Raw genomic sequence first — 24787 nt, 5'->3', positions numbered from 1 at the left:
GGCTAACATGAAGGCTTAAGACAGTGCGGTCCAACTTTTCATACCAGATGGGCCGCAAGAGTACTTTGATTCCTCCCTTCTCCTTCCCAAAGCTCTAACTACACTTTGGGAAGAAGGACCCTGTCAGAGCCCTTATGCCTCCTTCACAAAGCCAACGCCTCGCTTACCTGTCTTTGGGAAGGTAGCATGAGGGCTGAGAGGGGTATCAAATGTTGCTGTAAAGGTAAAGAGACCCCTGACCGTTAGGTCCAGTCATGGACGATTCTGGGGTTGCACACTCATCTTGCTTTAGTGGCCGAGGGAGTCGGCGTCCAGCTTCCAGGTCATCTGCCCAGCATGACTAAGCAGCTTCTGGCGAACCAGAGCAGCGCATGGAAACACAGTTTACCTTCCCGCTGGAGCGGTACCTATTTATCTACTTGCACTTTTTGGCGTGCTTTCGAACTGCTAGGTTGGCAGGAGCAGGGACCGAGCATCGGGAGCTCACCCTGCTGCAGGGATTCGAACCGCAAACCTTCTGATCAGCAAGCCCTAGGCTCAGTGGTTTAACCCACAGGGCTGCCAAAAAGGTCTTGATGGCCACATGAGGCTCTCGGGCCATGTGTTGGACCACCCTGGCATAAGCTTTCATGAAACAACAGTCCACTTCATCAGATATCTGAATTGTTACAGGTATGCATATCCATGGTTTGGGTGTGTGTGTGGTGGACTGTAAGCAGTGAGGTCAGAGGGAAACTAAGTGCAGAAAAGTACAGACAGTGACAACTGAGTCTTTGTCTTATAAAGAATGCACAATATACTTGCTAATAGCAGTGAAACTCTGCATTGCACAGAACTGGAAAAACAAACAACAGCAGCCCAAAAGCTGGGCTTTTGATTTTATAAAGAAAACTTGCAAAGCAGATGCATGTGAGTAAAGGATTTGGTGTGGTGGAAGACTGGTGATCAGTAGGAAGAGAGGAGACCTCCATTGTGATCCTGAGGAAAAACCATCTTCTGAAGCTAGTATTTGCTGGTATACTACTTTCCATTTTCGTATTTTTTTCTTGATGTCGTGCAAAGGCTAAACCAGCAGTTAGGGAATCCTTCCTGCCCACTGCAGAGGGTTGCATTTGTTTGGGGATAATATCAGCAATGCACCTGCAATAGGGGAGGCTAGAGCAGCCCAAAGTGGACAGGATGCATCTCCCCTCTCTCCCTATACTTCACTACCTGTCCAGCGATCGACAGTTCAGTCCTGCTACAGCTCTGAATTGATCACTTAAGGGGAAAAGTCCGGAATCCCAGTCTCACAGCAGCCAAGCAGATGCCTGGGGGAAGCCTGAAACAGGACCTGAGTGCATCAGCACTCTCCCTCCTTGCAGTTGCCATGAACTAGTATTCAGAGGAATACTGCCCTTGAAAGTGGAGGCAGAACACAGACCTTGTGGCCACTTGCATGGGGACACAGGGAGGTGCCATACACAGAATCAGGCCACTGGTCCATCTAGCTTAGTACTGTCTCCACTGGCTGGAAGAATAGAGCGTGTTGAAATTTTCAGCTTTCAAATTCCCAAAATGATGGGTGCTAAAAATGACACTGAGAATTCAAAATATATTTTGGCTAAATTGATATGATTTAGTCTTGCTGGGTAAGCAAAACGTGCGTAAAATTGCACAGAAATCATTAAAACAATTGCCAAGTACTTGCAGTTATATCATATATTATTATTATTATTATTATTATTATTATTATTATTATTATTATTATTATTATTTAGCATTGCCTAACATTTTCAGAGAGAAAATAAAAATTCTTTGGTTTTCCAAAAACAGTTCGCATGCTTCTTTATCAAACATAGACTTACCAGCTACAAAAACTAAAATTCCTCACACCCAAAAACATATTTTTCAGACTCCTCATGGAAAATACAGTCATACCTCATGTTACGTTTGCTTCATGTTACATTCTTTCAGGTTACGTCCCGCAGCAACCCGGAAGTACCAGAAAGGGTTACTTCCGGGTTTCGCCGCTCGCGCAGAAGCGCAAAATGACATCACGCGCATGCGCAGAAGCGTTGACTCACAACCCGCACATGCGCATATGAGCTGCTGCGGGTTGCGCTCTTTTCATGTTGTGAACGGGCCTCCGGAACGGATCCCGTTCGCAACCAGAGGTACTACTGTATTTGTAAACATTAAGTTTCACTCCTTAAAATGACATGCCCTACTGGCAGAAGCTGTTTTGGACAGTGAGTTCTCCCAGCCAATCTGGAGATACTGGGGACTGAACTTGGGATCTTCTGCACACAAAACAGATGCTCTACCACTGAACTATGGCCCTTTCCTTTCCCTGTCAAGGGCTTCTCTTGCTCCTTTCTCCACGCCATCAACTTTACCCAGTTTCCCAGCACCTTTCCCCACCCTCACCTTCCTTCTCTCCTTCCAGGCTCCCCCACGGAGCATATTAGGTCCTCAAGCTGCGGATTCCCCATGCTTGGGCGAAACAAGAAAATGGATTACTCCAAATAAGTAAATACATATGTTTGCCAATGGCACCTGAGAGTCCCATGACAGCCACGGACAAGTAAAAAAGTGGAAGGTGTTCACATTCCTCTCGTAATGCACACACAAGGTGCCTTCACCTCAGCTTCACCTGGGACAAAGTGCCTAGTCTAGCCAAGAGACAACAAACGAAACAAGCAGCAGCAATGAGGGCAGAAGAGTTGATGGTTAGCTGGGGGGTGGATAGGAAAACAGACCAAGGGGAATGCTAAAGACCTCTGGGATAGCAAGGCTTTGCCTTTCTCAGCAAATTCATAAATACTGTAAATCCTTTCTTAACAAGTGTAAAAAACAAAAAACCCAGCCAATTACACAGGAAAAACTCTTATTTGGAGGATGACAGGTGCAGAGGCTGGTATTAAAGAACATGGAGTGGGCAGGGGAAGGGAGCTGTCCACTGGGAGTTTGCAATTCATGGTGCTGAACCCTGTCAACAGTCTTGGGTTCTCTACAATGCTTTGCCTGGGGCATCGCAGCACAGAACGAGGGTGGAAGGCGGAAGCAATGTCACAACAGATGGACTGATCTGGATAGTACAAAGGGCTGACACTTTAGGCATTCAACACATCCATTTCCCTGTTTCCAGACTTTCCCCTCTAGCCTCACAGAAGTCAAATAAGCAAAGGGAGTAGCTTCTGGCCTAGTCAAGTTTTACTCACAGGGCAATGTCTTTAAAAATAATAAAAATAAGGAAAATAGTCTGTTCAAAGCAAAACAAAATTGTTCAAAGCAAACACAGTTCAAAGCAAAACAAAACTGAGAAGTCAAGGAAACTGCTCCTGGAATTGCTATAGGGGATTTTTTCATGGCTTTGAGATCTTCTGAAAGGGATTCCCGTAAAGCTGAGGAGGGACCATTGCGATATATTTATTTCAAGGTGGCAGCCACTTTGAACCGGCTGAGGGGGCGGCTTAAAAACAGATTCCTACTTATTCCTGTCCTGAGATTCCTGAATTGCATCTCTGCGTTAGCCCAAACACAAATGAAGAAGTTGCCATATCCACACCAGACATATACAAGAATGATTTAACAATAATTCTCCCTTCCCAGGGAACTCTGGGAAATGTAGCTCTGTGAGGGGAATAGGAGTCTCTCAACAACTCTCAACACCCTTAACAAACTACAGTTCCCAGGATTTTTTGAGGGACGCCATGACTTTAAAACTGTATGATAAAGAGTGCTGATGAGGCCACACCTCCAACAGCCTGCTGTTCTGCCCCAGCGCCCATCTCATTCTACCTCAGGGGTGGAAAAAACTTTTCTAAAACAAAACAATAACAACTGTGGGCTGCATTCCCCTCTGACCAACATTCCAGGGCAACATGCTTAGTGCCTGGTCAGAGGCAAAAGAGAACATTGCCTGTCTCTTTAGCTTCTTGCATCTACTAACTCTTCGCACACCCAGGGCAGGGCACTTTGCATTATGGGTTTTATAGGGCTATCGGGATAGGCCTCTATGGTACTGCCCCTCTTGGAGGACATAGGATGCCGCTTCCAAGAGAGGCACAGGACATTGTCTGCGCTACTGAATCCAAGGCTGGCCAGCAGTGGCTAGAGAACAGCAACATTTTCAAGCTAGCGTTAAAAAGTACCGTAACAAATCCGGAAAACAAGTGAGCTCCAACCCAGTTTTGTTTCGTGAGAATGACGTCTAAGAAACAGAAGCATTCTTTTAAGCTAGTCTTGCTTCTTTGCAAACAGAAGCCCTGAAAAGGGCTGCCTTTTATTTTAAACACACACACACACTTAAATCTAATTAGTCGCAGAAATGGCTTTAGAGTGCATCTCACTCTCCTACCAAACCTATTAACTTTGATGACAGTCATATTTAAGGCATCTTTCTCCCAGGCTCCCGTTACCATTCCAGAGTTTTTGGCATGCATGTAAGCACAGCATCCTTTTTTCAATAGGATAATACACAGCAGAGGCCTGATTTAATGCGGACGAAGCTAGCTGCTCCATGCTTAAAAATTTCCCCAGCGTTCACAGGCTCTGCTGCAATGCTGTAAATCTGCTTTGTGCAACCAGCTAGCACACCAACGGTCTGAAACATTGAATTTGCAAGCTACACATTGTATATGGAGGAGAAAAAAGGAACACTAACCTGGTGAAGAATGCAGCACTGCTTATAAAGGAGATTTCGTCAGCTAAATCCATCTCCTCCGAGCGCAAACTGTCCGTTAAATGGACCCTAACGCAGGGAATTCCATCTGACAGTCTTGGCTGCGGCACCAAGCATGCTGGAGAAGATCCTTCTTGCTTGCACTTTGCAACCTAGAGAAACAAAGTAAAAGGGGGAAAAAACATGGGTAAGGGGCAGAGAAATCTTCCCAGCTCATTTGCAGCAGGCAGGCTGGGGTTGGTTTTTTAAAAAATAAAATAAAATGATACAGTGCCATGAATTCACAGCAAATAGTGAGTCAGCATTTCCACCCCCCGTACCCAATGGATGAAAAACCCAACCTCCTGCTGTAAGGCAATGGTTAAAAAAAAAGCAAGCACAAATCTGTAGTGATGAGAGTCCAACAGGAACCTCACAGCACATTGAAGCAAAGTGTAAAAAAATAAAATAAAGCTGGGAATGTGCACAAGAACCATGATGTCACAGCAGGCGCAATTAAGGCTTTTTGTGTGTTCCCTTTCTATTACTGCCTCACAATAATCTTACCCAAATCATGAGGTGGTTTTAAAAAATACGATAATGATTGTGTAGCTCATAAGCTACACAGAGCTCAGACTGCCAAAGCAGAAATAATGCCATACAATTAGTGGTTTAAGCAATTATGTACATTATGTCGGCAGGGGCGCTGAACAGCTTAATAACAGCAACTCAGCTATATTTATGGCACTGTAACAAGTAAAACCATCAAAACCATTTGATGTATGTGACTTTCTTATTTAATTTGCACATTTAGGCCATTATCTTTATGTAACTCGTACGTTTACATCTCCTTCTTTTGCTTATGTAACACCTACCGTTACGCAAGAGGAAGTGTTAGAACAGCTTCACCAGCAATAAAACAAATATGCAGGACATGGGAGGATCATAGAAGTTGGCACAGGGAAATTACGGGACACGCACCCATGGCAAACACCCCAAAACTTTTGCAGGCACAAACGGTGTTCAAAGCAGGACTGCATTTAACCACCCCGAGAACATCATGAACACAAGCCATCACAAATACCCAATAAAAAAAGAACGTCTGGAGGGGCCATCACACTTTCCCACTGTCATGGGGGGAAAGTAATCAACTCTTTTGGCAGATGCTAACAGCAAAGTGAGAGATTTCTCTAAGCTGCTGTTGCTTCTTGATGGAGCAATGCCTGCTCAAGTTACCCCCTCTGTCTCCATAAAGGTTTATGTAAGTCGAGTGGCTGTCCAAGCTTGAACTGCTCCCTGGGTGACCCTTTAGAGATGAGATCTTTATCAAGACCTATCTATCCACCAGAGAAGGCCACAGAGGCAAAAACACACAACCTTATTCCATTCATCCACCAAGCTTTCAGACCCTTGGTTCATCTAGCTCATGGGTAGGCAAACTAAGGCCCGGGGGCCAGATCCAGCCCAATCGCCTTGTAAATCCGGGCCGCGGACAGTCCAGGAATCAGCGTGTTTTTACATGAGTAGAATATGTCCTTTGATTTAAAATGCACCACTGGGTTATTTGTGGGGCATAGGAATTCGTTCATTTTTTTTCAAAATTACAAAATATAGCCTGGCCCCCACAAGGTCTGAGGGACAGTGGACCGGCCCCCTGCTGAAAAAGTTTGCTGACCCCTGATCTAGCTCAGGATCCACACGCTAAATCCTTATCAGGATCTGAATCGCAGGATGAATTTGACAGGTGGGCGGGAGCACCCACGTGTCCATACTGCCATAAGGATGTTGCATGACTGAAAGGTGGGTGGGGTAAGCCCAGCTGTCAAAATGCCCTCCCCAGCTTCACCAAGTGTCCTTTCAAGCAGGCTCTCAGCCAGCGGCATAGGAAGGGGGTGGCGGCATTCGCCCTCCTAGGTGTGTAACATCATACTGGGTTCATAAGGAAAGGGTTAACTAATTGTAAAATGACTAACCAATGGGAACCCAAGGGGCAGAGTTAACTGTGTATAAGGCTTAAGCACAGAGGGTTTTTTGGAGGAGTTAGGGTGGTTGAGAAGACAGTCTGGAGTTAGGAGAGAGAGGGAAGATAGGTCTGTGGGTTGGGCTAGTCTGGTGTGAGAGAATTTGTTAACAGGAATCAAACAGTTGAGATAATCAGTCAGAAGGTATTAGGAAGGTATAGGCCAGTAAAGAAACTAAAGTTAAGATACTGACAGGAATATTATCTGAGAAACCATAAACTTGTTAATGCTTGTAAAATAAACTTGTTTTTTTTTTGGTTCACTTTTAACAACTGACTGGACTCAGTGTTTTACCAGAGAGTAACTGGTTGGTGGCAGCGGGAAGCACAGTGGTGGCACAGGGATCAATAAACCGTTAAATGTCCGAGGGCCCTGTGTGATCGCCCCAGGGAGGCGGTGAAGGCGGACCATCCTGGGTGCCCTCACTGAGGGGGTGACATTTGGTGCACTGCCTGCCCATGACTCTCAAGCCTACCCTGAGCCTTCGGGGTAAGGGGGGAGCTGCGCCGCTTTGCTGACGCCATTCCCCCTTCCCCCTTTGTTTTGACAGCTTGGGGGAGGCTTGGGAGTCACGGGTGTGTGGTGTGCCGAATGTCCGCCATGGGTGGCTGCCTCTGCCCCCGGCTGCAGGGCGTGCGCACTGCTCCAGGCACCTGAGCAGCTATCCCACGCCTGGAAGGGCACCCTCAGGAGCTAGCCTGCTCTGGGCAGCGCAGGCATATGTTCTGCTCTCAGCTCCTCTGAAGAGAGTGGGGAGGCTGTTTCAAACCATGCAAAGCGATTGAAGCCAGGACTTTCCTCATACAAAGCAAATGCTCTACTGCTGGATCTGTGGTCCTTTCCTACATCTGCCAGTCTACCAAGATGGCAATCCCACGCTACATAAAACTCATTGCGATGGTGCCAAGTGAGTTAAAAGCTCTGCCTCTCCGGTTTTCCCCCCTTGGCACAGCTGACGTTTTAAACGATCCAGGGTTTATCATCCAACGCTGCATTATGAAGTTCCCCCAAGCTTTTAGGCATCGCTCCAGCCAAGGTGTTAATTTATAGACCGTTTTGGGAAGAACAGGGAAATTCAACGAATTGAACCTAAGTAATCCCTTACCCATTAAGCAGGCCTCCAAGGAGATATTTTGGGCAGCAGCTAAGATATATGAGAGCCCAAACCCACCACACCCGTTACTGCCCCAGTTGCTGGGTGGCCTCCAGGAAATTCTCACTGTCTCGCCTGCTTTCACAAGAGCTCTGCAAACACAAATAGGAGCCAAAAGACATTGGAGGCTGTGCAAGTTCACTGAATATATATATATATATATATATAGAGAGAGAGAGAGAGAGAGAGAGAGAGAAAGTGGTCCATCCTAGATAATGGAACATTATTCCACTGTTGTCCATCAGTGAAAGGGCTGCACAGGAACCTGAAAGGAAGCAACAGAAGGCCGAATAAATAGAGCAAGATGCTTCTGAAAACAGGCAGGAGAAACTTCTGGAACCAGACGGAAAAGTGGGCCACTTGGAGATACTGTCAAGATAAAGGAAGTTATCAGCCGACTACAAAGATCATCATCAGCATAAGTGGGAAAATGTGTTTGGGGCTTTAAAGATTGAAGTCGGCATCTAATTCTAACGCTCCTTCACCAAAATGTATGCCAACAGCCACAGAATTTGCCTAAGAGTTAGTAACAGAGGTGAAGTGATGGTTCTCTCTCTTACTTTTTCTCAGCAGTATGTTTCTTGGGTATAAATATGGGTAAAAAGTCCAGTTGGAGTTTACTTTACTCACCAAACTAATGCCAGTGTCCTGATAAAAGAGGACTTTTCTGAAGTCCATGTATGTCCACCCAAATGGGCCAGAAGGCTTCACGGAGAAGCTTGTCCTTCTCCATTTATGGTATTCTGAAACCTAACAGCCACAACACAGAATTACAGCCTAATGAAAGAATTTGGGTGCCTAGTTGACGTTGTTGGCATTGTTACGCAGTGCACGATAAATCATGCAGGAGTGAACAGGTCTTTCGAGGGCAGAAGACAGCTCACATAAACACCATTGACTTCTGCTTCCCTTCATTGAAGTGAAAGGACTGGAAATTAGAAAGTTGGGGGCAGGGCACAGCACTCAACCATGGCGATCTTTTTCAGTCTGCCACCCTTCTTCAGAACCAGCCCAGTGCCACTGGATATGCAAATGTTTCTCGTTAGTGTATTTATTTTAAATATTTGCATTCTGCCCCATGCCCAACAGATTCCTGGGTAAACAGCATAAAACACTAACGTATACAATAAAAGGAAATTATATGGGGCCACAGGTAAAAACATGCAGCAGATCAACGCTTCGCACAAATTAAAATGCATGGCAAAAGAGAAATATCCACACCTGTTCTTGGGGGGGGGGGTGTAACAAAGGTGGATGTATACCTCTTTCGAGAAGGCCTTCCATGACTTCCTGAAATCTGGAAGAAGCTCAGAAGATCAGGGATGAGAAACCTCAGGCTGGGGTAGATGAGGGTGAGAGATGCAGTCTCTCAATCTGGCCCTCCAAACTCTCCACAGCCCACACCCCTTCCCACCCCTGCTTTGCACTGTCCTTGAGCGTTTATCCCTGACTAGACTGTGTCCTTCAACTCTGATAATATAATCCTTGCCTGGATGTAGGATAAAAGCATGAGTCTGTGTAGAAACAAGCCTACTGTAGCCGGGTAAATTTAATATTTGGTGCTCTGCCCACTTTTGTTTCTGATATCACTCACTCCTGGTGGGATGCGGCCCCAGGCAGATCACCTAGAAGGAAATGTGGCCCTCCGGCTGGAAAAGTTTTCCAACCCCTGAAGTAGATAGTCTAGTCCAGGGACAGGGAACAGATGTTGTTGAACTGCAACTCCCATCATCCTTGATTATTGGCCATTGACTCAGATGAATGGGAGTCCAGCATCATCTGCAAGTTCACAGGTTCCTCTTAACCTACCCAACTGACCTGCCTTGAAATCTATCACTGCTTCTGGCTTAATTCTGGCTTAATTCTCATGATGGTATACCTCCGCCAGGGTTCTCATGGGTCTTCCATTTCCTACACATTCTCAACCGGCAGTGTGTATGGAGGTCTTGGGCTGCCCAGATGACAGGACCCCCTTCTAGGCTATGCTGATGTAGTCCAAATGAAAGCAGAGCAATACCTTTGGCACCAGCTTGGCTGCTGGAAGGTGCCACCCAAATGCCTTAGGGACTCTACTCCAGATTTACTCCTTAGCCTTTAGACAGCATCTTAAAAAGCAGAGACATCACCTTGCCAACAAAGGTCCGTATAGTTAAAGCTATGGTTTCTCCAGTAGCAATGTATGGAAGTGAGAGCTGGACCATAAAGAAGGATGATCGCCGAAGAATTGATGCTTTTGAATTATGGTGCTGGAGGAGACTCTTGAGAGTCCCATGGACTGCAAGAAGATCAAACCACTCCATTCTTAAGGAAATCAGCCCTGAGTGCTCACTGGAAGGACAGATCCTGAAGCTGAGGCTCCAATACTTTGGCCACCTCAAGAGAAGAGAAGACTCTTTGGAAAAGACCCTGATGTTGGGAAAATTGAGGGTACAAGGAGAAGGGGATGACAGAGGACGAGATGGTTGGACAGTGTTCTCAAAGCTACCAGCATGAGTTTGACCAAACTGTGGGAGGCAGTGGAAGATAGGAGTGCTTGGCGTGCTCTGGTCCATGGGGTCACGAAGAGCCGGACACGACTAAACGACTAAACAACAACTTTACTTCTCCTGAAGATATCTGGCAAGGCAATGGAGGTTTAGGATCAGAGTTTTCATTCTCCAAAAGGGCTCCCTTCCCAGCTTGATGAGCCCCATCTGCCCCTCATTTCCCTTTACAGCATGTGAAGTAATCACCTTCTTGACCTTTGGACCCACTATTGGCCTGATCCGCTCAATCCACCAGTCTGTCTTTGCATACAGGGGAAAATCCAAGCTCAAAACTACTGGTGTAACTCATTGAACCACCTTTTGCCAAGTCTCCCTCCCTCACCGCCCTCGTCTCTCCAACCAGGAAAAATCAACGAATAACGTCATTGGAATGACTGCAATCCGAGCTTAAGCAAAGAACGGGAATTGTTACAAAATAAGGGGAATCATGAGGAAGATGAAATTCGAAGAATTAAAGAGATTAAATAATTGCTTTCTTTTCTGCAGAGCTGAGATGAAAGGAGAAAGCCATATATTTTGACAGTATGCTATTAAAGTATTTGGAAACAAAACAGTCACACAACTGTAGCCAGCATATTAAAACGCCTCCCCTTTATACATTGTAATAAAAGCTTAAAAGTATACAGGACTCATCTGAGAACATAAAAGGCGGCATTACGCACACTATTTGACAGTAACCTTTATGCGATTTGCTCCATTATTGATAATGGCAGATTCATGTTTGCACAGGACTTTGGTAGTCAAATACTTTTGTGTGTGTTGCGCGGGAGTCCAGACTGACAGCCCATTCCACTTCTGTGAATCTGTCGCTCTCACCCTGTCCACTCCTACTCCCTGCTGGTTTCCAAAACGGCAACGATTAGTCAGGGTTTTGTTACTTGGCAAAAACCCTTGCCGTTTCTAAGCTGGTTTTACCTTACAGTATTTCTAAGAGCCCTCCTGGGAGAGCAAAAGGGGTTCCATGCTGTTAAAGTGCCGATTCTCACAATGTCCAAAGAGAAGAGTACAAAGGAAAAATCTCAATGTGACGGAGCAGCTTTGAGAGCAGTGCTTTTCAAGATATTTTGGTGCAGCCACTGTGCACATGCAAGGCACACATGTGCACACACCAGGACTACATACAGAAGACACGTGATGCACAAGCCTTGCTGAAGCCAAGCAGGTCTGGGGTCTGGTTTTAGAGCACAGGACACACGGGTTCAGGTATGGGAAGATAATTTGACATTCTAAGATTTATGGCTTTACTTTTCACATTTTGCTTCAAAAAATTAAAATATCGGCAAGATTCCAGCCTTTATGGTTGTGAATTTAAACCTGAGGCAGTGTGGGCAATTCATGTTGAAATCTTGGGGGCCAGAGAGCAGGCAGGTTAAGATTTCCTGTGATCCTTGCCCTTCCTTACACAGCATAACATTGTACAAATGAGGCATAATTTATACTGGTATGATAACTAAACTGTTATTGGAGTGGATTTGAGATTCCACTGCCCCTCTCAGTCCCATTCACTGTTGCACAATATCAGCAGCAACCCTGAACTTCCATGTATCTCTTGCTGTGCTGGGAAAAATTATGAAAGACTCATCAGAAAAGCTGGAGATTGGCAGAGTCCATTTCCTTTATTGACATTGACTCTAGCCTAAACAAAAAGAAGCACGGTAGAAAGTGATAACCAAAGGTTTTTTTTATTACAGGCAATGAAGCTTACAGAAGAGTGTGTGTGTGTGTGTGTGCGCGCGCGTGCACACACCCCTACCTCAATCTCAGCAGGTCACCGAACGTTCACACATGAACAATTCTGGGACAGGTGGGGGTTTGTGTTCCTAAATATTATTGCCAGGCAATCTATTTCAAATACAAACAAGCAATCTTTAATGGTTAGCAATGGTAACCCTGATTTAAAAAATATAGGTCTTTGGTTGCTTATCCATCATGGCCCTTCTCTAGGTTAATGGAAATGTTTTCTTCGTCTCTGTGTCATTTTAGCTAAATAGCTCGATGATGAGCAACTTCCAAGACAGTAAGAGCAAGTATAAAGGGGAACCTTGATGAGCGTGATTTACTCGTGCCCAAGGTCACGATCTCCCCCACAGGCATGTGTGCGCACTTTCGCACAAGCATATCCAAATGAGGCTGCCCTTTTGAAAGTACCCTAAAAAGAAGGGAAATGTCTGTAATAGGAGAATTCTCATATCCAAGAAATGACTTAACTAGGACTGTGTGCCAGTTAAATAAATCTTGGTCAGTTCATTGGCCAACACTAAGCCAAATTAGGCTTAGTATAAGTGATCAAGCATGCTGGTGCAGTTAGAAAATTATGGCAGCTCAGCTGTTTCCAACTCCTGCTGCTGCCTTAACACCCAGAGCCAAGACGTGTTTGGTTGACTGTAATCCACAGACCCAGGCTTGCAGTTTTACTCACTACAGATAACCATTAACTGACACTAAGGTTTGGTTTTCCCCTGATCCTAGCTCAGTGTAGGGAACTTGGTGCCCTCTAGACTACCACTCAAAGGACGTGGGTGGCGCTGTGGGTTAAACCACAGAGCCCAGGACTTGCAAATCAGAAGGTCAGCAGTTCGAATCCCCACGACGGGGTGAGCTCCCATTGCTCAGTCCCTGCTCCTGCCATCCTAGCAGTTCGAAAGCACGTCAAAGTGCAAGTAGATAAATAGGTACCGCTCCGGCGGGAAGGTAAACGGCATTTCCGTGCGCTGCTCTGGTTCGCCAGAAGCGGCTTAGCCATGCTGGCCACATGACCCGGAAGCTGTACGCCGGCTCCCTCGGCCAATAAAGCGAGATGAGCGCCGCAACCCCAGAGTCGGTCACGACTGGACCCAATGGTGAGGGGTCGCTTTACCTTTAGACTACCACTCATCACTGACTATTGGCCACACTCAATGGGAAGAATAGAAATTGCAATCTGCTAACAATGGAGGGCCACAGGTTCTTCACCCGTTTCAGCAGATGATGCCAGGAACTGAAACTGGGACCATGCAAAGCATGTGCTCTCCCAGAGCATTTATTGAGTAGTCATCATAGAATCATAGCGTTGGAGAGGACCCTGGGGGTCATCAAGTCCAACCCCTTGCAATGCATGAACCTCAACTAAAGCATCCATGACAGATGGCCATCCAACCTCTGCTTAAAAACCTCCAAGGAAGGAGAGTCCACAACCTCCCAAGGGAGACTGTTCCACTGTTGAAAAGCTCTGACTGTTGAAATGTTCTTCCTGAAGTTTAGTCAGAATCTCCTTGTTTGTAACTTGAAGCCATTGGTTTGAGTCCTACTCTCTGGAGCAGCAGAAAACAAGCTTGTTTCCTCTTCCATGTAACAGCCCTTGAGATTTGAAGATGGCTATCATATCTCTCCTCTCAGTGTCCTTTTTTCAAGGCTAAACGTACCCTGCTCCTTCAACCGTTCCTCATAAGGCTTGGTTTCCAGACCCCTGATCATCTTGTTCATTTTTCTCTGCTCTTGTTCACATCCTTCTAAAACTGTGGCACCCAGAACTGGACGCAGTAGTCCAGGTGTGGTCTGACCAAGGCAGAATAGAGTGCTTATTTGCTTGCACAAAGCTTACGCTGAGGCTAGATTATATCCAGTCTTTACTGAGCGTTTGCTTGGGATTGTTTACAGGGTGGTCATATGATAATGAGCATCCATCCTTGAAAGATGTTTATACATCTTTCCGTTTATTCACCCCACACTTTGCAATGCATTTCCCCTTCACTTCCCAAACCATAAAAAGTCCAATTTGGTCCAGTTTAATTCTGCAAACCTAACATTCTGGCACGCACAAAGCAGTGACAGTCTGGAGACCCCCTTAGAAGAGACATTTGTTGTTCGGTCTTACATAAGATACAATGCCTATTTCTGGTGCTTTCCATCTGAAGTTGTACTCCTTTCAAAGATCTGCTGCCTAATTAAATTACAGGTAGCATATTGAGTTGATCAAAATGCGTTTCAACTCATCCATCAAAGAAACGATTGAACTCTAGTTTGCTGTTTTTAACAGCTCCAAGAATGGTCAATGAGGACAAACTCCTTACAGTTCATGCAGTGCATCACAACTTGGCAGTTACCGGTAAGTCCCTAAACATTTATTTTTATATTGTGTTATATGCTCACGTTGCATCATAAACTAAAACGCAACTCAGTGTGCATTTGTTGTTCTTAGACATGCAATGAGTCTGTTGTCACAATGAACCTTCACAGTAGAGTTCTCCAGTCAAATGCTCTAAGTGCTTTGTGGGGTATTTTCAGCGTGCCTCCGCACTGCCTCCAAAAAGAGTCAAACAGAGGAAGCTGGAAGGTTCAAGGTCAAGGTCAAGATCTGGGGGGAAAGGTCAACTACCTTTTGCCCTGCTAAAAATCTTCTTCACAGTTCTGCCCATGTGTGTAGCTAAGCAAACAACAGAAAACCTTTTCTACCACTGACAGTCTCCTTTCACTTCCTTCAGCATGACCCAATCAAATGGGTGAATTGCCTTCTACAGATTGCCCAAAGAAAGAAGTAAACATTCTCACTGAAAGAGGAAATGAACTATTTAGATAAACTAAAGAATGGCTACCTGGTGTGTGTGTGTGTGTGTGTGTGTGTGTATTGGGTGTGGCAAGCTGCTTTTTGCCAATGCTGTGAAATCTCTAAGGCAGAAAGTCTGGCTATGCACCAGGGTTGCAAATGAACCAAAGGGCTAACTGCCCTTATAAGACCACAATCCCCAAATGGCACGTTGCATGCAAGAAAGCCAGAGTCACACCTCTCCGACTGCATACATGTCAAACATTTAAAACACATTGCTTTCCCCAAAGATTTGTAGATCTCACAGATCTACAAATTCCCAGCACCCTTAATAAATCAGTTTCCCAGGATTCTTTGGGTGAAGTCATGTACATTAAATTTATGGTGCATCTCTTCCAGGTGAATGCAATGTCTTATTGTGCTCCCCACCCCATCCTGCTAACTCCCCGTTAAATCCCAGAGCTGCTACTGGGCACGAGGTGGGTAGCATAAAGATGCGTCAATTTAGCCATTTTTCTCCAATGACAGTTCCTTTCGTTACACAAGGCTGCCAAAAGGTCCAAAAAGCACTTTGAGACAGGGGTCATCTGCCTTCTACAAAAACCCCCGGAACTAAACAGTGAATTTTACTCTGCTCTTGGGAGTATAAAATACACTTAAATTTGTTGAAACAACTGAAGGGAAACATGTACAAAGGGCAGATTTATCTCCCCACATTTTAAAAAAATATATAAAAGAAGCCACTGGTCCTGATGTTTCCAAGGAAACAGGATATATGAAAAAACCTTTTCCCGAAAGGTCTGGTGGAAGGGTGGAAAAGCCTGAGGCTTCTACTAACTTTTGCCAATCTTCTCCTATTCACAACTATTCTTCTTAGCAAGGTCTCAACAGAGGGCTCTGGTTCCTTTCAACTCTGGGACCTCCTTTGTGCATGGTAAGTCTCTGTGCATTCCCACATTTCGCCCGGTTCTTCTATACGGCACAATGAAAGCTGCTTGAGTTCCAGAGTTACACACAAGGATGGGGGAAGTGATGAATAACTAGCGAATTGTTTCTATATCTGACAATCAGACCCGAGTTGACTCAGGTTTCATGTACTGGGAAATGTTAAGTCTCTTGCTCAACTCAGATGACTGGAATATACAAGTGGAGAAATGGGACTTTGTCACTCCTTCCCGCATTCTAAAAACGGTTTCCTGAAAATGGCATTAATCCATAGAATTAAACTGGCACGTAGCTTGTGTAGAGAAATGGGTGTTGCTGAATGAACTTGGTCAAGGAGGTCAACCTTCCAGGATTTTTGGTCAGATTACAAAACGAAACGTAAACTTGGTTTATACGTAAAACCAGGGGCAGCCTAAGTGGTTACCCTCCAGATATTGTTGGACTTCAACTAACAACATTCTAGATCATTGGACCTGCAGGCCAGGGAAGATGGAAGATGGAGTCCAACAAAATCTGGAGGGCACCACGTTCCTTATCCTAGCAAGGCATAATAATAATAATAATAATAATAATAATAATAATAATAGTTTCTTCCCGGTTCAGAAAACCGGGCTCAGGGAGGCTAACAACAAATTTAAAACACTTAATTGATGCAACAAATACGGCATAAAATACAGTACAAAACGTGAATAACCATAAATTCAGAATTCAAAAATCAATTTAGTGGAAAAAACCATCCAATAAACATTAGACGATCACCAGGGCTAGATGGCTAAATTAGTCCTATTTTGGCCAGCAAGGAGACCAGGGGAGAATTAGCTATGGGATCCCAGAGCGGGTAATCTTCATAAAAAGTGGAGGGGGCCATCCAATGAATTTTGGGAGGTTCAAGACATGCAATAGAATGTACTTTTTCACACTATGAGAATCGCCATCACATGATGGTGTGATGGGCAATTAGTCGCTGGCTTAAAAAGGGAATTACGGACTGATTTGTGGAGGACAAGGCTGTCAACACCTATTAGTCATGGTGCCTTCTTCCTCCTTCCCCTGCCAGAGGTAACACAGTGGTACTCTGGTTCTCAAACACCTTGGTACTCAATGCCTTGGTTCTCAAACTACAAAAACCTGGAAGTGTTCCAGTTTTCGAACGTTTTTCGGAAGCCAAACGTCCAATGCGGTTGTCGGCTATTGTTTCTGGGGCGCCTGCACCAATCAGAAGCTGCGCCTTGGTTTTCAAACATTTCGGAACAAAATAAGTTTGAGAACCAAGGTACCACTGTATTTGGCGCTTTTGTTTTTGAGGCTTTTGGGGTTAATTTATTTTTGTGACTGTGTGGAACCCAGTTCAGCTACTGATTGATTGATTGAGTGAGTGACTGCGGAAATGGATAAAAGCCTCCCATTGAAACAATAGCTATCCTCAGGGCAGGTAAGGAAAAAAAATGTAATTTTTATTTTTATCATCTACAATACTGTCTTATTTATTTTATAGTACGGTACATTGATTATTGCTTTCTTTTTATGGATCAGTGGTCTTGTTGGATAATAAAATTGCTATTTTAGGGGTTGTTTTCAAAAGTCTGGAATGGATTAATCCATTTTCCATTACTTTCTTTGGGAAAGCACGCCTTGGTTTTGGAACGCTTTGGTTTTGGAACGCACTTCTGGAATGGATTAAGTTTGTGAATCAAGGTACCACTTTATACCAGTGGCTGAGAATCACACGTGGGGAAGAGTGTTGCCGCGCTCGTGTCTTGCTTTCCGGCTCCCCATAGCCATCCAGTTGGTGTCTGTGAGAACAGGATACTAGATTAGGTGGGCCTTTGGCCTGATCCAGCAGGGCTCTTTTTACATTATGTTCTTACGCAAAATCACGCCAAGATGCATAAGAAAAGGCATTGAACACTGATGTGGAATGAAGGAAAGAACCAGACAATATACCCAATGAGAAGCGAGACGGCACAGCCATCGTGGTTCTCCTGCAGGTGCAAACTGGGCTGCTGGCCAATTTAACAAATGGTTAAAACATCACTGCTACAAGCACACGGTGAACCTGTCAATCCCCAGTCTGCAAAGGGTGCATCAACAATATTTCAAGGCTGGCTCACTTTCCCGGATCAGCTCTTGAGCCGTCAATACAAACATTAGAGGCAGACGCTCTCTTCAGTCTGGGACGGTAAAAGCATAGCTTGCTTTAATATGCAAGTTCACCAGGTCCAAGGATCTATATGTAGCAGATCCCCCTTTCAGCAGGCCCGCCCTTATACATTCGTGTGTCGAGGTATCAAGTGCCCCTGGGAGCAGGCACCAAAGATAGCATAAATACAACTCTATGAGTACATAACTTGCGAGTACTTGAGCTCCGGGTGCACTGCAGTGGGCGGGGTGATAAGGCACCAGTGTCAAAACTGAACCAATATCCAAAACAAACATTGATATATGGCAGGGGAATGGCTAAATATCTCCTGTCAATTTGCCAAAGAGCTGGGCATACGTGCTGGAACAGGCCAAGTGTGGAGTACAGCTAGGGTCATATCTAAGGAACCTTCGTTGTTTATCTGGTTCTTCCAAAATAAGTGCCTGATTTATCTACTGACTGAAAAGCAATCCTTAATTAGAGCACGCCCCAGTTATGGAAGAAAGCAAAGCTCTCTTGGAGAACATTTGCTGTGGAGGGCAAGGACACCACAAACAAGACAATGGTGCCTCTCAAAAGCAGCAATAACTCTCTGCTGAACAACAGTCCACATTTTAAACCAGTTGGTGAGGTTGGGAGGGAGACATATCTGGCAACCCAACATATCAAAAAATGTTTACTTTCAAAAGCTCTGCAGAATTTGCAGAGAAGTTGAGGGATTCAGGCCGCCCGTGAGTTTCTGTGCCCTAAAGTGTCCAAAATTTGCACAGCTGATCAAGCGTTGCTTGTGCCAGATATTCTGTGCAAACTCCCCCTTCAAACAAAACACACCTTAAGCCTGCATTTAAATTTAGGGCTCTGGCTTATGTCTCAGAGATGAACTCCACGTGATGCTTTGCCTCGCACACATTTCCCCTGCGTATTTTATGCTTTTACAATACACAGCCACAAAGGTCACAAGAGAAGCCTGGAGTATGGGGGAGAGGGGTTTTTTAACACCTTTCCTCTGGGGAGGGGTATTTGTTGCAGCTTGAATTTTCTGTTTTTCCTCTACACACTATCTTTCCCCCCATGATATGGGGAACAACTGGAAGGCGTTTTTTCTTTTTCTTTTTGCAGGAAAACCACTGCAGGGAAATGGTTAAGACGTCCTTCCACCCCAGTTAATCTTCCACTGCGAAACATCAGAGGAAAATTGACATATGATTAAGCATCACATGGAGGTGGGGAAAACGTGTCTGAGCTGGACCACAGGCAGCCTGCAGATGGGAGGCCACATGACTGAATGTGTCCAGCAAATAATATTCCACACTGCATTTCCCCATCATGGTCCATAATGCAACAAAAGTCTGATTTTGGGGGGGAAGTAGTTCTGATGCGCAAGAGCTCCAGATCAGCTTTCATGACGCTGCCTGAATTTGTTGCGATCCCATCTGAAAATAGTGACAGTCTGGAAATGCCCAATGCCTTTAAAAGTTGCGAATGCAGAAGAAACGCCCGCAAATTTCAGGTTCATCATCTTCTCAGTTTTCATTTTTTAAAAACAATGCAAGTTCCTCCTAGTCCTTGTGATATCCGAGACAATTACTGCTAAGTAAGATGAATTATAAAAAATCTGGCTTGATTCACATTGTTTATACAAATCATAGAATTCAGGTTCCCTTGGATATTATTTTATTTTCAGACACAAGACTACACATAGTCTTGGTTACGGCGTAGCATTTCAGAATGCTGAGCAGCTGTGCTATGTTGACTGTTCTCTCCCTTTGGCCAGGGCTTAGCTGTAGCTCACCAGGCTGAACCCTGGCCCGAAATCTCTCAGGTTCCGAGTTCAAGACCTGCCACAAGTCCAAGCCCTGACAACCAGCGTTTGAAATTCGCCAGGCGCATTTTGCACCTGGGCGCTGTGGGCTAAACCACAGAGCCTAGGACTTGCCAATCAGGTCAGCGGTTCGAATCCCCGCGAAGGGGTGAGCTCCCGTTGCTCGGTCCATACTCCTGCCAACCTAGCAGTTCGAAAGCACGTCAAAGTGCAAGTAGATCAATAGGTACCGCTCCGGCAGGAAGGTAAATGGCGTTTCCGTGTGCTGTTCTGGTTTGCCAGAAGTGGCTTAGTCATGCTGGCCATATGACCCGGAAGCTGTATGCCGGCTCCCTCGGCCTATAGAGCGCGATGAGCGCCACAACCCCAGAGTCGGTCACGACTGGACCTAACGGTCAGGGGTCCCTTTACCTTTACCTATCAACCACTTGTGAATAAGTGAGATTGCCCAGGGTGTCAGGATAGCACCTGACGTCTCCACCATTTGGAGGTGCATGCCTGGGGATCCTTGGATTTTGACTGTTTTCACACAATAGCAACACATCCTGTGGAATTCTATGCGTTGTATTTTATCTGCACAATCAGAATGAATTTGAGGAACCAAAACATGACTTCCGAGCCATCTGGCCCCAAAATGGCAACAAGGCATTCTGTTTTGGTGACTGTAACCCTGGTTTAAGGAGTCATATGTTGCCCAGCTTATATGTCTGAGTTTCTAACACTACTGACAACAGCCCATTCCAGAGGCTCTCAATTCCATGAGGGGAGAGAATAGGGCTATGCTCATTGGCCCAACCCCCTCCATCGTGGTCCAATCAGCCCTGCCCCAACATCTTCCATAAGCTCTGATTGGAATTCTGCTGCAAGGAGGCTGTTCTACCCTCCACACAATTTAGCATCCTTCCCAGTGCAGATGTTCAGTCCCAGCACATGGAAGGCTGGGCAGCTAGGAATGTGACAGAAGGGGCAGGGCCATGAAAGGTACCCCATTCTCCTTCTTGACACAATGGAGGGAAGGGCTGTAGCTTAGTTGCAGGGCACCTGCTTTGCATGCAGAAGGTCACGGGTTTGATCCCCAGCATCTCCAGGTAGGGCTGGGAAATACTGCTGTCCGAAATTCTGGAGAGATGCTGCCAGTCAGAGAAGACAATACTGGGCTAAATGGACCACTGGTCCAACTCAATACAGTGGTACCTCGGGTTACAGACACTTCAGGTTACAGACTCTGCTAACCCAGAAATAGTACCTCGGGTTAATAACTTTGCTTTAGGATGAGAACAGAAATTGTATAGTGGCGGCGCAGCGGCAGCAGGAGGCCCCATTAGCTAAAGTGTTGCTTCAGGTTAAGAACAGTTTCAGGTTAAGAATGGACCTCCGGAATGAATTAAGTTCTTAACCCGAGGTACCACTGTATAAAACAGAAAAACCTCAATAGGGCTAGTGCCACTATTCCCAGCGGCCCCAATCACCTTGGAATTAGTTCAAACGCACAGCTCCCAATCCTGAAAGATGGAAACAAGCATAAAGAAGAAATGCAGTTCAAAGCAAATGCAGCAATAGGAAAGTATGATGGTGAACACACCAATTTTTCTGTACCTTGTGCCTTGGACTCAGCTTTGGCAGTTCTCTGTCAACACTTGTCCGAATGAGTGACGGTGTCTGCTTGCAGCCAGCCTCCTAGAATGAGACATTACACGCAGTTAACAAAAAAAGGGGGGTGTCAGTGGGGGGGGGAGTGTGAAATTAGGAACGGCATGCTATTTCTAAGCACGGCTTTGTTCATACAATCTGAAAAACAACTTTGTTTTGTATCACATGTTTTGAATCTAAGTGCTTACATCTTCTCTTTTATGTTATCATTTAAAACAAAAACAAAAACCTGGATTTGCTAAAAGTGCAAGCGTAACGAAAGGGGGGATGGTGCTAAAAAAAATCAAAAAGTGTATTGTTCTATTCTTTCTGCCTTGGTTCAGACCACACCTGGAGTACTGTGTCCAGTTCTGGGCACCACAATTTAAGAAGGATGTGGACAAGCTGGAATGTGTGCTGAGGAGGGCAACCAAGATGACCAAGGGTCTAGAAACCAAGCCTTATGAGGAACGATTGAGGGAGTTGTGTATGTTTAGCCTGGAAAAGAGGGAGATGGAGAGGAGATATGACAGCCATCTTCAAATATCTGTCAAATAGAAGCCTTTTTTCTCCTGCTCTGGAGGCTAGGGCCTGAACCATGGGTTCAAGTTACAAGAAAGGAGATTCTGACTAAACATCAGGAAGAACTTTCAGACAGCAAGAGCTGTTCGACAGTGGAACAGACTCCCATGAGAAGTGGTGGACTCTCCTTCCTTGGAGGTTTTTAAGCAGAGGTCAGATGGCCATCTATTCTGAATGCCTTAGTTGAGATTCCTGTATTGGACTAGATGACCCTTGAGGTCCCTTCCAACTCTCCAATTCTATGATTCCATGGAAGGGCAAAAGTACAAAGATACAGCGCAGGTCCAAAGTGATAATTACCTCATCCAAAGATTCCCTTTGCAAATAATAAAGATTTATAAAAATGAAAGTATTCTCAAGTTGTGAACTCCATAATTTTTGAGACTATGGTTTCTATATAGTCTTAAAAGAGTCAGATATCTGCACATACTGTTGACACTGAGTGATCGTGTACCTCAATAGTTGTATGAGAAATAAAATCATGCCATTACATTGAAAAAACAGCCATTCGAGCTCTACTTTTAATTTATGAGATATCTTCCATAGACTGTCGCACCACATTGCTGGGAGCAAAGTTATGAAGCTAAGAGCTCAAAGGACTGAAAAACAAAAACACATAAGCAGAGCCAAACCAAGGTTTGTTTTCTATACAGTGGTACCTCGGGTTAAGAACGTAATTCGTTCTGGAGGTCTGTTCTTAACCTGAAACTATTCTTAACCTGAAGCACCACTTTAGCTAATGGGGCCTCCTGCTGCTGTTGCGCTGCCGCTGCACGATTTCTGTTCTCATCCTGAAGCAAAGTTCTTAACCCGAGGTAATATTTTTGGATTAGCGGAGTCCGTAACCTGAAGCATATGTAACCTGAAGCCTATGGAACCCGAGGTACCACTGTACATGTAGAAGCTCAGGCTACAGTGGAACCTCAGTTGTCGAATGCTTTGGAAGTCGAACGTTTTGGTTTTTGAACACCGACAACCCGGAAGTGAATGCTTCCGTTTTCGAACGCGCCTCAGAAGTCGAACGCCTTCTGAAGCGCATTTCTCCATTTTTCCAACAGGCAATTGCGCCTCGGTTGTCGAATGTTTTGGAAGTCAAACGGTCTTCCGGAACAGATTACATTCAACAACTGAGGTTCCACTGTATAGTTCTAACCTATGGTTAAGTCTTAGCCACTTCACAGCTTGGGCAGTGATGTTAGAACTGAGCAGGAGTATCAAAGTAAACTCTGTTGACTCATACAGACAGAGAAAGATATTATGCACTTGTTGTGGGAAGGGCTATTTAAAGATTCGTCATCCTTCGAAAGAGATGCCCAAGTGATGACTCTGGTTGACTCATGCACGATAGATGTGGCAGACGATTCCGCCCCTTCCCTGGCAGCTAAAAAGATATCAAAGGTAAAGGACGAAGACGTTGGTAAACTTTCACCTGCAAGGGATTGGACAGCTCTCCCCATCACTCCTTATTTAACAATGTTTTGTTGTCTTATCCTATTTCCACCCCAGTGATCCCTTGGTAAAAATACCCATCTGCTCCATGAAGTATAAACAGATATAGGCCCTATGGGAAGAAAATGTTCTTTTGGAGAGGAAACAGTAATCAAGGAAAACAATTAAGATTTTGTTGGCAGAGCCTTCACATGCTTTTCTTCCAAGTATACTGGCCACATTTATGGCTTTACTGCTGGCATGAACTCTGGTATAGCAGAGGATAATTACTTTACATTGACAGTGCAACAGCAGAGGTGCTTGACACAAAGAGTGGATCACAGGATCACAGAGTTAAGGAAGTTACCCTAGAGATCATGCAGTTCAATTCCCTGCTCAGTTGTCAGGGCTGGAGCCAGACGCAGGTCAGCACGCAAGAAGCAGAGTTTGTTGGTGTGGTTAACCCTTTGTTCAAGGAAACGGCAACACTTCCCAGCAGGCCTTGCCCCTATAGGTAAAAAAGGTAAAGGACCCCTGGACAGTTAAGTCCAGTCAAAGGCGACTATGCGGTTGCGGCGCTCATCTTGCTTTCAGGCCAAGAGAGCCAGCGTTTGTCTGCTTTCCTGGTCATGTAGCCAGCATGACTAAACCACATCTGGCACAACAGGACACCGTGACGAGTGCCAGAGTGCACAGAAACGCCGTTTACCTTCCCACCACAGTGGTACCTATTTATCTACTTGCACTGGTATGCTCTCGTACTGCTAGGTTGGCAGGAGCTGGGACAGAGCAATGGGAGCTCACCCCGTTGCGGGGATTTGAACCGCCGACCTTCTGATTGGCAAGCCCAAGATACTCAGTGGTTTAGACCACAGTGCCACCCATGTCCCTATAGGGACACCCCCATACAGCAGTTGCCAGGCCTGAGGGTTCCCCCTCCCTCTGCACTGCTCTAAGACTCCACCTCTGGATGTTGCCCAAGCAGTCTCAAACTACACCTGTGCACCTTTGAATGTGCGTTCTTCAGAGAACGGGGCTAGGGGAGTTTGTTGCAGCAGGAGAGGGAGACGCCCGGAATTTTTCAGCAGTCTCTCGACTCCTCCTCCTCTGCATCAGACTCTGAGTCTGAACTGCTCCTTGCCACCGGCTCTTCCCGCTCATTAAACCCTGTTGTCCCTTCAGTATCAAGCCCCTTCTCCCTCTGTCCTCTCCTCAGTGTCCCACCACCAATCGCCTGGCTCTGAGACTTCCTCCTCTGGGGTTTGTTCCCCGGCTGGTGCTTCCCACCATTCCTCTTCATCCAGCCAGTCCCCGACACCAGTGCAAAATTTGCAGTGGAGGCCTGCCTGGCAGA

General features: G+C 45.4%; 1 protein-coding gene across 2 annotated transcripts in view; it reads right to left on the bottom strand.

Annotated features, from left to right (window-relative positions):
* FAM13A (family with sequence similarity 13 member A) overlaps nt 1–24787 on the bottom strand; it is a 134757-nt gene that overhangs the window by 83148 nt on the left and 26822 nt on the right. For both annotated transcript variants that reach the window (XM_083571108.1, XM_083571107.1), the window contains 2 exons: nt 21391–21471; nt 4649–4818 (listed from right to left, as the gene is read on the bottom strand). In XM_083571108.1, coding sequence (XP_083427234.1) covers nt 4649–4818; nt 21391–21471 — 251 coding nt within the window. The remainder of the gene's footprint in view (nt 1–4648; nt 4819–21390; nt 21472–24787) is intronic.

Source organism: Podarcis filfolensis (assembly GCF_964270895.1).
Source record: "Podarcis filfolensis genome assembly, chromosome: 9".
In the NCBI taxonomy this organism is placed as follows: Eukaryota; Metazoa; Chordata; class Lepidosauria; order Squamata; family Lacertidae; genus Podarcis; species Podarcis filfolensis.
The sequence above is the reverse complement of the archived record's forward strand: the minus strand, read 5'-3'. Positions and strand labels throughout refer to the sequence as shown.